Below are 16,398 nucleotides of genomic sequence, written 5' to 3' on the forward strand. Positions count from 1 at the left end.
GTACAAATGGCTTGCTTTTTCATTTCTTACCGAGGTCAGTGAAAGGTCAGAACTACCTGTTGAATTATTAAACAGGTTTGCTTTGATGTGAAGGCTCTCCGTGTCCACAAACCACTCTCTTCTCAGAGGTGTTGAGTGATGGCTGAGGAAATGGGACCTGAAAGTTGTTGTGTTTGGGTGCTCCAGATGTAAAAGACACTGTGGCCGGCGGTGTTTGGAAACACTCAACATGGTGGGGAAGTTGTAAACATGGCAGGAGTTATCAGATATAGATGGTGTTACATTTTATTAGCAGCTTAATCTTGTTCCTGTATATCTATTGCTTTCTTCCTCATGAACTTATTCTGTTGTCATTTATGTCCAGGTTAATAATCCTCTGTGTTTCTGTCATTTGGAGATGGAGGGAGAAGAACTGGGATATGATTCCAAGTGAGGCAGCAAAGGAAGTCTTCACTTTAACCGGGAACATAAATGGTAAGATGATCATTCCCATAAATCCTTTTGAAGGTTGGCTACAATGCAAAAAAAAAAAAAGCAAAACCACAGTTTTCTGACTATGTACCTCACAACTTCTTGATCCTTTTGCTCAAATCTATTTGTTTTTTTGAATGACAGTCCTCAGAATGAGTTTGATTTATTTAATCTTAGCTTTTAGAACACGTTGCCAAAAAAGGAGTAAAAATGAGCCTCTGTAAAGGCTAGTTTTTGTGTAGTAGCCATAATGAATGCCATCATCATGGTTTAGATAAGGGTGTATTGGACTGTAGAGATGGTGGAGAAGCAAAGGGATTAGTGTAAAATTAAACTGAATATGCTCACCTCTGGATCAATTAAATAAGAGTGATTTTTAACTTGTATTTGTTGGCTTTATAGACATTAAAATGATCTTAAAGTCCCTGTGAAATATCTGGTAGATTATTTGCCACTGACGTTTTTACATTTCCTGTTGAAATGGATAATAAGGAAATGACCCTCTACAAAAAGCCTAGTCTGCTCTGATTGGCTCAAATTTGATACAGAAATGAGGTCATTTGATCTCAGTGGAATCTGTAAATCATGAAGAATTTTTAATATAGGCTTTCGAATGAAATCTGGTGAAAAAAAGACATTGTGTTGATCCATTTAACACTTTAACCAAATAATGTAGATGACAAATAATTTGACTTCATGTGTCTGAAACTGTAGTTTGTACTGCAGTTAAGTACATAGAAACAATATGGAAGATGTATTTCACTGTATTAATAAACATTATTTAATGTAATGCTTTTGCTTTTTCCCCCCATCAGAGTATCTGCCATGCTACATGGGAAGGCTTTGAACTCCTCCCTGGTCTTCCTCCTCATTCTCTCCATCTTTACTGCCGCCAATTGTCGCTCCTATCCCCGGTTTACACGCAATGATTCTGAATTCCAGCACCTGGTGCTCCACCCGGAGCCCTCTGTTGGGACGGTGTATGTGGGGGCCAGGGACCACCTTTTCCAGCTTGATGGATCAGATGGACTCAGGCTGGAACAAGAGGAGACGACCGGTCCCGTGAGCGACAGCAAAGACTGCCTCCCACCAGTCACAGAAGTGAACTGCCAGCAGGCCAGAAGAACCAGTAATCACAACAAACTTCTGCTGGTGGATCCCAAAGCGTTAGAGTTGATCACCTGTGGAAGCGTCCATCAAGGCATCTGCCAGAAACGTAGCCTGGCCTCCATCAAGAATGTGCTTTTTTCCGCTGAGAGGCCTGTAGATACGCAGTATGTTGCCGCCAATGACCCGTCAGTATCAACTGTGGGGCTGGTGGTGGGGCTTCACGGAGGGGAAAAGACGGTGATGTACGTAGGCCGAGGCTACACCGCTAGCCACCCACCCATCTCCACCCGCCACCTTTCAACAGAACCTGTCTTTTCCTACGAGGAGACGGCTAAACTGGCCGTAGCTGGACGTCTGTCAGAATATGACCATCATTTTGTAACGGCGTTCACACGACGCGCCTACGTGTACTTCCTGTTTTACCGACGTCATATCAAGTCAGTGTCGAGGGAGTATCAGACATACGCTGCCAGGGTGTGCATGGAAGACGCATCCTACTACTCCTATGTGGAGATTCCTCTGGTCTGCAGGTCACCATCCTCTCCCTCAAGGATTTACAACCTGCTACAGGCAGCTCAGGTACTTTTGTGTGTTGTGTCCAGTCGTTATGGCCAAATCATTCCAGATCTGCCAAAGTAGCGATAAGTAAACCCTGACATTTACTTATTGTTCAATTTGTGACTAATACAGGTTTTCATGTTCTAGTTTGACTCATTGGTGCAAGTCTCTCCATGTTATATCCTGTCAGTACTTGAGGTTTTGTAGGTACAAGCAGCACATGATATGAGTGAATGTCTTTCTCATCGTTCTGAGCAAATCTAAAACTTTTGATGAATGTTTTTACATCAAGGTTACACTTTCCTCAACTTTTTTCCCCCATGCTTTTGTTGCTACAGGTGGGACAAGGTGTGGGGCTGCAAGGCGAAGATCTGCTGGGAGTCTTCTCCACCCACGTCAGCTCAACAAACAGCATTCCTTTGGATTCCTCAGCTCTGTGCATTTTCCCGCTGGATGAGCTTGACAGACACATAGACTCTACCCGGGACCTCTGCTACACCAAGGAAGGACAGGTGGATGGTAAAGAAGAAGCCTACATAGAGTACGAGGTCAAGTCCAGCTGTGCCAGCCTGCCTCTGGTGAGGATCCCTGCAGAGAAAGGGGGAACGGAGGACATTGCATTACCTTGATTTCTCTTTGCTTCTCTTTCCTTTGAAGGAAAAGTAAATATTTTGAAGCTCTGAGGTTGTGAAGCAATGACTGCTTTCAGCTGCTCTGTGCTTGTTTATAGCATCTACACGGGACTTACAGTCGATACATAAAAGCTATATATCATTAGGAAAAATTCCTGCATTACCTCCAGTATATTGACTCACTTGACTTAAGTGTTCACTGGAAGGTAAAGCAAATGGCATGCGTAGCCAGGTAACAAGGGATGAATGTACTGGCTGGATTAAGCTGAGTAATGGATGGCTGGATGGATGGAAGTGTAGTAATGAGGGCCTTTTGGAAAATCCCTGAGCTCCCAGAAGCCCGATGAGTAGCTTTGCCCAGCTGCAGCCATCCACAGAAACCCCCCCCCCCAACTGATCTGCAGCCGCTCAGGTCCTGTCAGCCCTCAGAACCATTTAATGGGATCGTTAGGGATCAATAAAGAAAACTAACCCTGAATCATCTGCGCTGCTGCTTAATGAGCTCTGACATGGAGGTATGGGAGTTCTTTTGAAACCCACTGACATAAGATGAGAGGGGGAGAAGAAACAGAAACATGGGAATAGGACTGTAGGATCGAAAGAGTGGGGGGGAGGGGGGGCGCTGAAGGAAAAGAAATGAAAGAAGAGGGAGATATATTAGATCACATACCACCTCCAACAAAGATAAGCCATCTTATTTTTATAATAAATAAACTAAGGGGAAAAAGGGCTCTCTACCTCTTCATTCAACCCAGTTATGTGAAGCTGCAGCTTGGAGACTTACTGGAAAGCAGGATTTAGTGGGCAACCTGGTTGTTTCCAAATAAGTCTGCTTTTGTGCAATCTTCTTATAATGAATTAAAGGATTGGTGATTTCTGTGGCAATGATAGTATTTAAGATTTGTTGGTCTGAAGCTTTATTATTTTTGGCGTGACTTTAATCATAAACATGCCACTAATCATGCGAAGTAAAACCTGTAAACTCAATAAAAACTCTATTTTAAAACAACTGCCGAAGTGTGACTGAACCAGTTTAACTTTTTATCCTGGTACGTCTTGTAGAATACCCTGAAGGCATATCCATGTGGCTCTGACCACACCCCGAGTCCAATGGCCAGCAAGGAACCGCTGGAAGTAAAAGCTGCATGGCAGACTTCAGCCGCTCGTCTCACCGCCGTGGCCGTAGATGTCAGAGAAGGACACAGCATCGCCTTTCTGGGAGACTCAAAAGGAACTCTTCACAAGGTAGTCAGGTCTCCTCCTGTCATGATGTGGTGTTTTGTGTTTTTCCTTAGTTCTGGTTTCCTGTTTTATTTTGTAGTTTTTCCTGTTTAGTTCTCGTGGTTCTTGTTTAGCTTTATTGATTTCCTGTTGTAGTTCACCAGGGTTCATTTAGTAGATTCATTACACCTGTGTCTCATTATGTTGTCTGTATATATACTCCTGGTTTTCAGTTCCCAGTTGCTGGATCATTTCGTTGTGTTAGTTCCTTGAGTTCCTGGGTTAAAATAAATTAGTCTTGACCCTGCATCCCTGTTAATCATCTCTGCATTTGGGTCCACATCCCCACCGCCGGTCCTGACACCTCCCCCAGCACTCACCTGGTGGGAGACAGGAGACTTTCAACTCCTCACTGTTTTCATGAAATATTTAGGCCATTAGGCAATTTCTTATTACGGAAGTGTTCTAATCTTCCGTTCACTGAAGTCACACAAGCGTTAGGGCTTGCTAATGCTTACTAATGCTCTGTCCATACACCCTGCCCTGGCAGCTCTGTCTGCCTCTCTGTGAATCATATCCCTGCAAAGCAAACACACCTTACACCACATAAACTGTTTGAATCCAGCTTCATGCATGTTTTCATTCTAGTCCACGCCAGTTCCCAGTTTTATACTTCTGCATCACCACAGCGTCTGACTGGAAGAGTCCGCTCTCTCCAGCATTCAGTGTTCCAACGTACACACCGGCATTCCACCGCCATCCCATGACAAATGCATTTGCTTTTTGTTCTGCGGCCTGTGATTGTTGGAGACTTGTTTCATTTTTTTAACTTAACGAGTTAAAACACTGCAGAGTTTTGGATTTTTTTCTCATAACTTATCTGAAAGTCTTCGCGCAGCTTTTTCCTCGTGTCTAAAAAGGAGAGAGTATCACCACCTTTTGAACAACAGCTACATAAATGCGATGGTTACATGAAGGGATGAAGATAAGAGGATTGTAGACACAACTCTGCTGTCGAGTTTTTCCCTCTTTTCAGGTCTATTTGCTGCATGTCTGTGTGTGGGAAAGAGATTGGGACATGGAGCCAGACTCTGTATTTGTAGGTAGCAGATCAAAGCTGCGCTTCATGAAGCCACTGGAATAAGCTATAGTAACAGGATTATTGTATCAGAGCAGAACAAATTCCACCGCATCCAGATTTAGAATTTGATATACGTCTGTTCGTATTTGTGTGTTTCAGCCACAGGCGAAAGGCGACAATTTGACACCCATTTTAAATTTAATCCTGCTGTGGTAAATTTCCAATAGGTGGCTTAAAAATCTGTGTCACCAGCTTGATTTGCACAGCGATGTAATGAGATTCTACCTTTGTGGCTTCGCTGATTTAAGGGAGCAGTTTGCTATTTTTGGTAAGTACACCTACATGCTTTATTGCTAAGATACAATTGAGAAGATCAATAGTACTCACATGTCGGTGCATTAACTGTACAGCTGACTAGGACTTGTATAGCTTTGCTGATCAGAAAGACTGGAAGCACAACCTGGGAATATACATTAACCAGCACTTTTTTTTTGTTAGATTCATTCATCAAACAAAATTCATAATGGCAGGCTAATAGGGAGCTGCATGCTTGAATTACTCATTTCATGCAACATTCTGAAGTGATATATCCTGATCTTTACATGGATTTTTGCTTTTTGAAGAGAGACAGGCCAGCTAAACAGATCAAGTCCTGGCTCCAGCTCCTAAGTAAGCACTCAGACATGACTAAGATTGAACTTTTCATCTAACTGTTGGCAAGAAAGTGAGTCAGAACATTTACCAAGCTGAACAGAGGCCTGCAAGAAAGTTTTGGGCTGTACATATCCATACTGTGTTTTAAAATCTGCTGTTCACAGTGATCTTGGTGCAGAGAGTGCAGTCTGCACTGCAAAAACTGAAATCTAAGTAAGATTAAATATCTTTATTTTTTTAAAAGGTAAGATAATTCTTAGTTTTTATGCCAGAGAATTCCTTTTTTTTTTTTTTTTAACTTGCTTTGGGAAGTCTTGACAAGCCAAAATTTCTTGTTCTGTTGGCAGATAATTTATCTTATTTTAAGCAGTATTTATCTAATTTTTGTATATTTTTTACTTGTTTTTTAAGACTGAGTTTTTGCAGTGTGGTCTTTTTAAACGCACAAAGCCAACGTTTTATTGCTTATTATCTACTTGCAAGCCTGTTAATCCTTTTCAGTTTTTCTATATGACTAAATAAATATGATTTACACACATCCTGAATGATCTAAGTAAATAAATATTACCTAATTAATGTAAATATTCCACTTAGTCGTGTTTTTATGGAGTAAACTCATCTAGAACTGCATCTCTACAGGTCCCTCTTAGTTAATTCGAATACCATCAAAAATGTATTGGTTTCAGTAAATAAAAAGAAAAATCTTTTATTTTATTGGTCTTAAGATTTTAATTTTCTGACAGTAAATTTTGAGTGTTTATTACCTGTAAGTTACTTCTTTTCATTATGAACACTTCTGTGTACATGTGACAACCTATTTACATTTAAGTAAAACAATATTCCGTTATATTCTGTTCTACAGTCTTTAAGCCGATGCTTTCTTCCAAAGGGACTAACATCTGAGAGCTTTCTGGGTTGCTTTAGTGCAAAAAGAACATTTGGTTACATTCTAATTTATGAATCTGCACTTGTATGTAGTAAAAATGTGTGAATTTCAGTCAGCAGTTGACTGGAAAATGAAAGTGGTCAGGTGTTTTCTGTCATGCGACCCATTAAGCCTTCAACACAGAGAAAATATTTTCTCTAGGTTTTTTTGTTTGTTTTGGACAAGAATAAACAGGATAAATGTTTTAGGCAAATGGTTGAGATCTTAAAAAGACATTAATAAAAAGATAGCAGTGAAATGGTTGAAATTTGAAACAAGCTAACACTTAGCTTAACACTAAATTTAGCTAACACTTAATTTGAAACAAGCTAACACTTAGCTGTTAAAACAACTAAGTGTTTTAACAAACACTTAGCTTGATTTTACAGACCCAAACAATTTGGTAGGGATGTTCAGGCAGGTTTATTTCCACAATTTATTTTATAAAGAATTAATTTAAGTCACTGCAATTTTTACCTCTACCAAATGGTAGACCAGGACCTTAAAGGTTAATCGGAGTCCTAGATACCTCACACTAGTTGAAAAACATCATGACATCAAGAGGATCTCAAAAATTGTTTAATGCTAATTTAGCTAGACAATATCACCAAGATTCCTGAGAAGTTTGACCTCCATTTTTATTCAACTCAATAGTGACTGACCAACAAAGATCACTTCAGGAGCAAAGTGTGTGATGGATTAATGAACCTAAAAACATCTGGGAACCTCAAACAGGTCTGATGTTAATCATCATGAGTCCTACAACAGAACACTAAGCAGTAATGGATGTGCATAACCATTTAGAAAAACTAAAATAACATTGGAGGTGATAAGACAGCCAGCTTTTTGGTTGTGTGGAAAAAAAACCTGAAATGCCTCCAAACTGACCTGCAGAGCTGATCAAGATTCACTGGGAACATTTAGCACATTTTCACCACTGAAATGTCATGAAAACCAGCGAGCACAAGCAGCACTTTTTCTGTTTTACTTGGATTATTTTCATCTACTTTTAGGGCATTTGGAATTCCAGCCAAGAAGCTTCGAAAGGAAATTCACACTGGAAATACTATAAATACCCTTTTGCTCTGCCCTTCCCACAGCTTAATAAATTGCATAAGCTGTGGGATCCTTCCTCCACCTTTATGCTAAACTTCACAGCTTCAGTTAACAGCCAATATGAAACAGAGATATAATGTTACAAACATGCTCACATGTACATATGAATGACAGGCCAGATATATAAACATGACAACAGCATCACCGGGATCATCGTGTAAAAGTTCAGCCACCATTGCAGAGCAACTTTGCTCACCATTACGAGTTGAAAGCATCCTCTTAATGGGACAACGGATTCCCTGCTCTGTCTGGAGAGATCTCATTAACACGAGGTAACATGAGAGTTTGAAGGCCTGAGAATCACTTAAGCCAGAGGTGTCTTCCTGTGCTTCATATTAGATTTGACTGTGTGGTAATCATATTCACGGCCACTTCTGCTGCGATCCTGTGCAAACGTGATTTGATTTGTGTTTGAGTTGCGTGTTGGAGAAGGTGGTCTTTTTCCATTATTTTGGTTTTCTGTCAGAATTTCATTTTAGTCCTGCAGTTTGAAGACTACACATGTCATGAAAAACCTTTCCATCTTCTTGGGAAAATATAAATTCACCATTACTGATATTTATGTAGAGTATATTTACCATGTTGGCTAAAGCGTCTTCTGTTTTTCTGTTGTTTATTGTCCAGGTGTATCTCGGCCAAGATGGTGGTGTGGAGGTGTATGAGAACACAGTAATACAACCCAACTCCCCCATCAACAGTGACCTTTTACTGGATCAGCGTGGGTCACACATCTACATAATGACCAAAACTATTGTGAGTCCAAAAAGACCGCATTGACACAGTTTGGGATAGTTGCAGGTTTCATGTTTCATATGTTTTCTGTTTGCAATACGCGACAGATGTATAAACAGACGTGGCATTCTCCCCATTCACGAACTCACCCAGATGTCTCTATACACAAAACTGAACGTGGCCTGTAATTCATCTTCAGACAATTTATGGTTTGTCAGAGTTTTTTCAGGATTCGATACTTCCTCAAGCTGTGTCTCTCTCAAAGTGAATAAGAGTCAAACAAAAGTCTAAAGAAAAGAGAAAAGCCAGCTGGCAGCTGGGGTCAGAAGTCACAAATCCTATGGAGATGGGCACAACAGTCAGCAGGAGGTGTAAGGTCAAACATAACAATTGTATTGATCAGGAAAAGTGGCCTCCATTGTGTTGGCACGCTCCCTACAGAGTGTGTGTGGGTAGCTGTAGATGCTGATGAATGAATATGGGAACTGCTGGTCTAAACTGAATGATTTGTCTCAGGCTTGGATCATAAAACACCTTGATACTTGCTTCTATTACAGCTTTAATTGTGTTTGATATAAAAATTGAAAACAAATGAAGTATTATGGCACCTTTCACAAAGCTGATGTTAGTTTCTAACAAACTGACTCATACCAGTGGCTTACAAATACTATACAATTCAAAACCAGTCCACCATTTTTTTTCCTTACAAGTAAAAAAAAAAAAAATAAAAAGGGTTTCTTTTCTTTTTCTTACTAGTATCAGATTTTTTCCTCCATTTATCAGCTGTCAGTCTTGTCTCATAAAATATGTTTACCGAAGCTCTCATCTCTGCAGAATGTGGCAGGTCATGAAGTATCTTTGTTTAATACATTTTGACTTTAACATTTTCTATCCTTGTGATAGTAGTGTTGCTATCATGTTGCATGTTGCTTTTGCGGGTTTTGTTCGTTGACTCTCTATCAGAGTCCGTTGGCGGGACTGTGAGTTAGTCTGTTGTTGGTTCCACGTTGGTCTTTTTTATATCCAAACCACATCCATGCGACAGAAATGTCCCCTCTTGAATGAAAAAGCTCATCAGTTTGGGTTGGCGGGTCATCTTTTAGTGAATTATCCTGCTCTGAAACACATTGCTGCTGTCTTTCTCCATATTTGTTAATGTACTCCAGCGTGCTAGCCATAAAGCGCATCTTGACATAAAATACTGCAGTAAAGCACCTTATTGTGGCGTAAACGATAGAGCCTCATATGAAACAATAGACATTTTTTATTGTCCAAACTATATATATCATCATATCGCCCAGCCCTAATATCTGTATTTAACTATAAATGTTAGATTTTATGGCCCTGCGATGGACTGGCGAGCTGTCCAGGGTGTACCCTGCCTGTTGCCCAAAGCCAGCTGGGATAGGCTCCAGCTTCCCCGCGACCCTGAATTGGATTAAGCGGTTCAGAAAATGAATGAATGAATGAATGTTAGATTTTATTGCATTAAAATGTTTCCTGAGAATATTTTACCTGAGACCAGTAGCAGATGTTTGCAATGCTTACACATCATGCCTATAGCATTTTGCACAAAATGAATATATTCATGTCCATTTATAGGAGGATAGACCACAATAACATGAAACAGAAACATAAAAAATATCTAATTGTGCACCTCAGACGAGGGCATACTTATTTTTTTTCTTTGTTTTTGGAGGGCGCAGGCCTGCTTTTATATTTAAGGGCAAAAGGAGAAAAGCTTTGTTTAGTTTATTTTAATGATTAGAGCAGAGATAAACAATATGTCATGATGGTATACATCCATGCACACACTAATGATGTAATTCTGCTCTCTACTGCATACTGCGACTTAGATTTTTGGCACTAATCTGACAAAATGATAACCCTTAATTAACAAAAGATCTTCGAATAAAAGTCAGATTTGTAAAATAGTCCATTTTTTCTAGCTGCTAGGATGGAGGATGGCCACTATGTGACAACTGATTTAATTGGAAAGTGATGGCTCTTTACTTCACATTACTGGTTGTTTTGATTGAAGGAGCAAAAGGTAAAATGTTTACTGCAAGGTTTGCTGTTGAGCAGTGCCTGTAGGCCAAAACAAATTTGCACTCTCGGGAGTGATTTTCTAGTTCGCAGCTTTGTACACCAATGATTTTCTCTTTCTCTGCTGTTTAGCAGGAGGAGGAGGCAGATAAACCGAACCGGGTCAGGAAATCCTTCCTGTATTTTCTCAGCCATGAAGAAACTAAAGAAATATAAGAAATGAACAACTTTAATTCGGCCCAAACGTTTTAATGGCTCTGAATTTTTACAGATTTATAGTAAACTGAGGGGTTTAACTATTTTTCTTATTGTTCATGATTTAAAAATGTATAGACTACTATCAGGACGAGGAACCACTTCACCTAGCGTAAAAAATGTCTGAGCAAGTTTACCTACCCCAGCTTTAAATCAAACATGTATTAACAAAATGTTACAGTTCTTTATGGAAACCTAAGTGAAGTTGTGGTCCAGTGCTGCTGCAGTAAGAAAAACAGTTCAGGATTTAGATTTTATCCAGGAATTTAAAAAAAAAAAAAAAAAAAAGCAAAACAGTTGAAACCAGTTGTTGCTTTTTCTTTTTTTTTAAACATTTGTATTTGTTCAAGATTTCTTCTTATTTGTTGTGAAATTTGTTTGGGCAGCATGAGAGACATGACATATACTGAAAGCAGGTTTTCAGCATCAAAAGTATGGGCATTTGCAGTCTGCATTAAAAGTTACATTTCCAGTAATTATTTTATTTCAAGGAGTACTCTACATAAAAAGTGGAGGGATGAAATCAAAGCCACCTCAATAAAAAGACCGTGATTGTTCAGCATGCTCAGTGTATTGTCCAACATTCTGGTCATAAAACACTGAGGTAAGTCAGTGTTTAATATGTTTTCTGTTTTGTTTTTTTTTCCAGGTGGAGAAGCGTCCAGTGGCAGAATGTGGCGATCACTTAGACTGTCAGTCCTGTCTGTCAGCCAGAGACCCGTACTGTGGCTGGTGTGTCCTGGAGGGACGGTTAGTTTTTATGTGCCTGTGTGAATATCTTCACTGGTCCTGACTGCTTCTCACCTCGCCTTTATCGCCTGAAACGTCTCTGCGTTGTTTCAGTTGTGGCCAGCGATGGGAGTGCCAGCGAGGATCTGTGCAGGGTCAGTGGTTGTGGAGTTTCAACAAGACACAGCAGTGCCTCAGCATCCAGCACCTCAACCTCTACAACATCAGCCGTGGACAGAAAACGGATGTAATACAAGGGGAAGCGTGGGGAGAAGCTTTATTCATTTACGTCTCCATCCATCTCACATATTTGTTTTTTGATTTCTCTCATTCAGATCGCAGTGTCAGTAGAGGGTCTCCCCAGTCTTAAACAAGGAGAAGCGTACTCGTGCTTCTTCCATGACACAGAAACCCCCGCTTTACTCACCACTTCTGGTGTGATATGCTCTACCCCTGATGCCAACAGCCTGCCCCCCATTGGCAAGGGAGATGGTAGGTATTCAGACTAGTTTTATACCAAAGCCTTCATATGTTTTGCATGATTTAAAAACTCCTTCCAACAGTGAGGACAGAGAGTACGACCATTTAAGCTTCTGTTCAAGTCATTGAACTTTAAATCAATAACAATTTTACATCTGGGTCGCGGTTAATGTCTCTGGGCCTCAGATATCTGCATAAACAGATATCTGAACGGAGACATCTTGTCATCTAGTAGTTTGGACATTGTATATGGCAAGTGTTTTTCCCTCTTTTGCGGCCCGCAGACTGTTTAGCTGCATGGGAAAAATGTGACCATAAACATTCAGGCTGTGACGATATGCATTCGTCCCGATTCGATTCGATTCCGATTTTTTGGGTGCCGATCCGATTTTAAATTGCAATTCTCACAATTCTTCAATATTGCTGATTTTTGTAGATTATGAAAAAAGTGTGTAAAACTTTTTTTTGCTGGTCATTTTCCTTGATTTCAATTAGGAAAAAACAACGCATTAGCCAGATCATCATTATGCTGCTATAATGTCCAAGGAGAAAAGTGAAAAGATCAATAAAAACAATAAAAATGACCCAAAAAAATTATAATGGATTATTTTTATTTATTTGAAAAAAAAAGATCAATTTCTTTTAACAAAAAAATCTATCTTAAAATTGTGAAGCAAAAAAAATCCAGATTTTCGATTTTTCAATTCGATTTCCCCACCCCTATGAAACATAACACAAAGAAATCGGGCAACATACACGGAGCTTTCAGCACTGGAATAAATCTCTTGCCTGAATGATGCTAACTTTGATCCTGTCATGTGAATTTTACATGTAGCGTGTTTCTCTCTGATGCAGAGTTTGTTATGGTGACCCTGTCACTGCGTTTCATTAACGTGACGGTAGCGGAGACAGAGTTCACATTCTACAACTGCAGCTTGGTCCAGGAACTTTCCGGACGCAGACCGTGAGTACATTTCGCATGTTTTGAAATCTAATTCAACAAATGGAAACTCAGTTTGACTTAAAATACTTAAACCCTCAACATGTTACATTTGACAGAGTGCCCATTTATTCATTAGATATTAAAAGTAGTTATTTTGACATATTTATGACTTCCACACTTGTTACTCTACAGCCAACAAGCAGATTAAATGTATTTCTCTGCGGGACAAAGTAGAAACCATGGTGCATTTTTCTATGGTAAATGTAAACATAAAAGTACACAATCCTGTGGAAAAGCATTAAGGAGTTAAACATAAAGCCAAGGAGGACATAAATCCGAAATGATCATGATAAAGTTAACTACTCATCAATCTAAAGGATTGTGAGGCTTTTTCCAAACAATTTAGATCCAAAATTCTACATTGAGAAAGATTATTGACAAGTAGACAGTTGCCAGTCTTCCCAGGACTGGATTTCCCAGCAGGTTCAAGCCGAAGAGCTTCTTTTCACACTTAACGGGCTTCAATTAGCACGATAAATGCTCTCCTCTGTCCAGCATGCAACAAGGAGAAGATGTCTCCCCATAATGCACACCTCATATTAACAGTAAAGTATGGTGGTGTAGAGGTGATCTTTTGGGCTCACTTCGCAGCTGCACAACCTGAGCACCGTCCAAAGTGGAATCATCACCTGTTTGACTGCCGAGCTTTGCCATAATGATAACAATGATCCAAGACAGAGCAGCAAATCAACCGAATGATGAAAAGGAAAATCAGGATGTTGCATCCAGTTCAGACCTTGAGATTAATGACTGTGTTGGGACAGTAAAGATAGCGGTGCCAAAACCAGTGCAGCAAACCTCAATGAACTGAAGCAACGTTAAGAAAAGTGGACCAAAATTCCTCAACAGCAATGTGAGACCAATGACATCATACAGAAAACCACTCAGATATTGAATCATTGGTTGCACTTCATTTTTGTCTGTTTGCAACTTGCCATATTTTTTGCTATATATTGATGTGGTGTAATATATTTTGTGTTTTATTTAATTTAAAGCTGCACTTGCTTAATTTTGTAACCTGAAAATGATGTCATGATCTTTTACGATGTTGTGATTCTGCCAACTTCACAATTTAAAGGAGCTGCATTGTCCTTTCTACATTACTGTAAATGATATACTTTTAGGTAATCTGTGATTGCTGGAAAGACATCAAAAGGTTTTTTTTTTTTATGGCTTTCAAACTCTAACACTGCACTTATGATGTTTGTTCTGCTAGATGCCAAGGGTGTGTTAGCAGCCGCTGGGGGTGTAATTGGTGTATCCATGAACATGTCTGCACACATGAGCGTACGTGTAGCCAAGGAATCACCATTTTCAATCAACATGTGAGTCATCATTAGTTCTCAAAGTGAAGACTTTGGGAATACTTGATTTCAAGTGTTGTAGATTTAGAGGAGAACACTGTTTGAAAGCATGAGGCTTCCATGCTACTTTCTCTGCACCATGCTGTGCATCATTGTCTGAGCATGTCGGTCATCTTTGGTTTACTTGCTTCTTAGTACCTGTTTAATTTATATCATCAAACTTTTTTTTTTTTGTTTTCTTTTGTTTTCAGTATCATTCTTGAGTTGTTTCATATTGTTTCTGCATACCATGTTTTGTTCTAATTTTGTTTTCCATTTGATTTGTTTTCTTGTTCTCTCCTTTCCATACCTGTATACTTGTGCTTCTCCATGAAGTTCATACAGCCAACACCCACCATCCCACCACCCACCAGAACACCAACCCCATCACCTCCTCCTGTCCAGACTCCTCCAACAACAACAACCACTACAACAACACAACCACCACCCACTGAGACATCTGTCCCCACCACAGCAGCTGTCCCTTCAACTACCGCTACTGCAACAACCCCCACCACCCCTCATGCTGAATCCACCACACCAGCTACTCTTTCCACAACTCCCCCGTTTGCCAGGATCTCTCCCCGAGCCACCGCTGCACACACTGATATTCCTGCCACAGATGGATTTCTCCCCGATCTGGAGGGCATAACTGAAGCTGCTGGTGGCATTAGAAGCTCCTCTAAGGATGTGGATACTGATACTTTAAATAGTACTGAGGAAGCTCCACACACCAGATTACCCAACACTACAAGTAGTCATGTAGAATCTCTGAGATATTTAGAGCCAACTAGTAAATCAGTGGCTTCTTCTGAGATAACCTCAGCCACTTCTAGTGAAGTGGCTCCTTTTATAGACATCCCTATCAGTGATGAGAAGGAAGCCATTCCTCTGGCCACTTCTAAAGAGAATGTCTCACCTTCTTGGCTGACTGGGTGGGAGAGCTCAGAGGGAGAAACTGAGGTGGACTCAAAAGCAAGTCCAGTCATATTTACACAACCACCTGAAACTGTCACTGACCTCAAATCTGAATCTTCAGCAAACCTTCAGTCGGATTCTTCATCTCAGTCCTATTTTCTGGTGAGTGCAAAAGTCCTGTTTGGACCACAAGGGTGTAACTGTTCTCATTCAAGTCCCTACAAATTGTTTTAAAATATGTAAATATGTTTAACCCAGTAAGTTAAACATTTTAAAATAGAGTCAGTCACCATAGTGTATTACACTGAGTACTGAAATTGCAGGGGTTTCTTTTATGGCTCTCTTGTCTACAAATCCTGCACTGACTGACACAAAATCGACGCCATCTTAAATGCGAAGATGCAGCTGAGTAATTTAAGGCATTAACCTGACTCGTCCATCCTTTCTACATTGCTTCTTGTCAACTCATTTATAGTGCTACCAGCGAGTAATGATGTTTCACTAACTCAGCATTTCCTCATACAACCTGGGGGAGAACTACATTTCCATCTCATTTCATATTTTATAATATTCTAAGATTTACTTTAAGTTTTGCATGTGCAGCTGTGTTTTTATTTATTTTTTACTGTTGCTTTTCTTTTTTTAGGTTGTTTTCATTTGTATTGTGAGATAATTCATTTTCACGACATTATATGTGGACATACTGAAAAATAAATCTCAGTCTGGTAGGAAAGAAGTTAATACTGCATTCCCTGATGCATGGTTTCCATTATAAGGTTTGGATTTATAAGATTAGGATAAATGATACAAGTCTTTCATATTAGCACAGAGCAACTGTTTGAATGCCAGTGATTGATGAGTGATACATTTGGCTAAACTGCAACATTTTATTATTTATTTTTTTCAGGAATGCCCATGTGTGGAGAAAGTTCAAGATTCAACTCTTCTACCTGTCAATGTGGACAGGAAGATCACATTGGTGGGCCAACACCTAAACTTGTTTCAGGTAAATTAACAAGATTAACAGTCATTGATGTGAGACTAGACTCTAGCTTTATTATTTTTTTTATATAATAAAATGATAAATATTGTAATAAGGTAAAATTTTAGCCTGGGCATTCAAA

At 39.7% G+C, this 16,398-nt stretch overlaps 1 protein-coding gene across 1 annotated transcript in view; it reads left to right on the forward strand.

The window, feature by feature from the left end:
* Positions 1 to 414: 414 nt before the first annotated feature.
* Positions 415 to 16,398, forward strand: part of plxnb1a (plexin b1a) — a 43,239-nt gene continuing 27,255 nt past the window's right edge. Inside the window, exons 1-12 of the mRNA XM_079239748.1 lie at positions 415 to 474; positions 1,287 to 2,160; positions 2,478 to 2,717; positions 3,834 to 4,016; positions 8,393 to 8,521; positions 11,451 to 11,551; positions 11,645 to 11,777; positions 11,866 to 12,022; positions 12,866 to 12,974; positions 14,230 to 14,338; positions 14,693 to 15,436; positions 16,182 to 16,280. Of these exons, the coding sequence (XP_079095874.1) occupies positions 1,297 to 2,160; positions 2,478 to 2,717; positions 3,834 to 4,016; positions 8,393 to 8,521; positions 11,451 to 11,551; positions 11,645 to 11,777; positions 11,866 to 12,022; positions 12,866 to 12,974; positions 14,230 to 14,338; positions 14,693 to 15,436; positions 16,182 to 16,280 (2,868 nt within the window). The 5' untranslated portion in view covers positions 415 to 474; positions 1,287 to 1,296. The remainder of the gene's footprint in view (positions 475 to 1,286; positions 2,161 to 2,477; positions 2,718 to 3,833; positions 4,017 to 8,392; positions 8,522 to 11,450; positions 11,552 to 11,644; positions 11,778 to 11,865; positions 12,023 to 12,865; positions 12,975 to 14,229; positions 14,339 to 14,692; positions 15,437 to 16,181; positions 16,281 to 16,398) is intronic.

This window comes from Telmatherina bonti, assembly GCF_933228915.1.
Source record: "Telmatherina bonti genome assembly, chromosome: 4".
NCBI lineage: Eukaryota > Metazoa > Chordata > Actinopteri > Atheriniformes > Telmatherinidae > Telmatherina > Telmatherina bonti.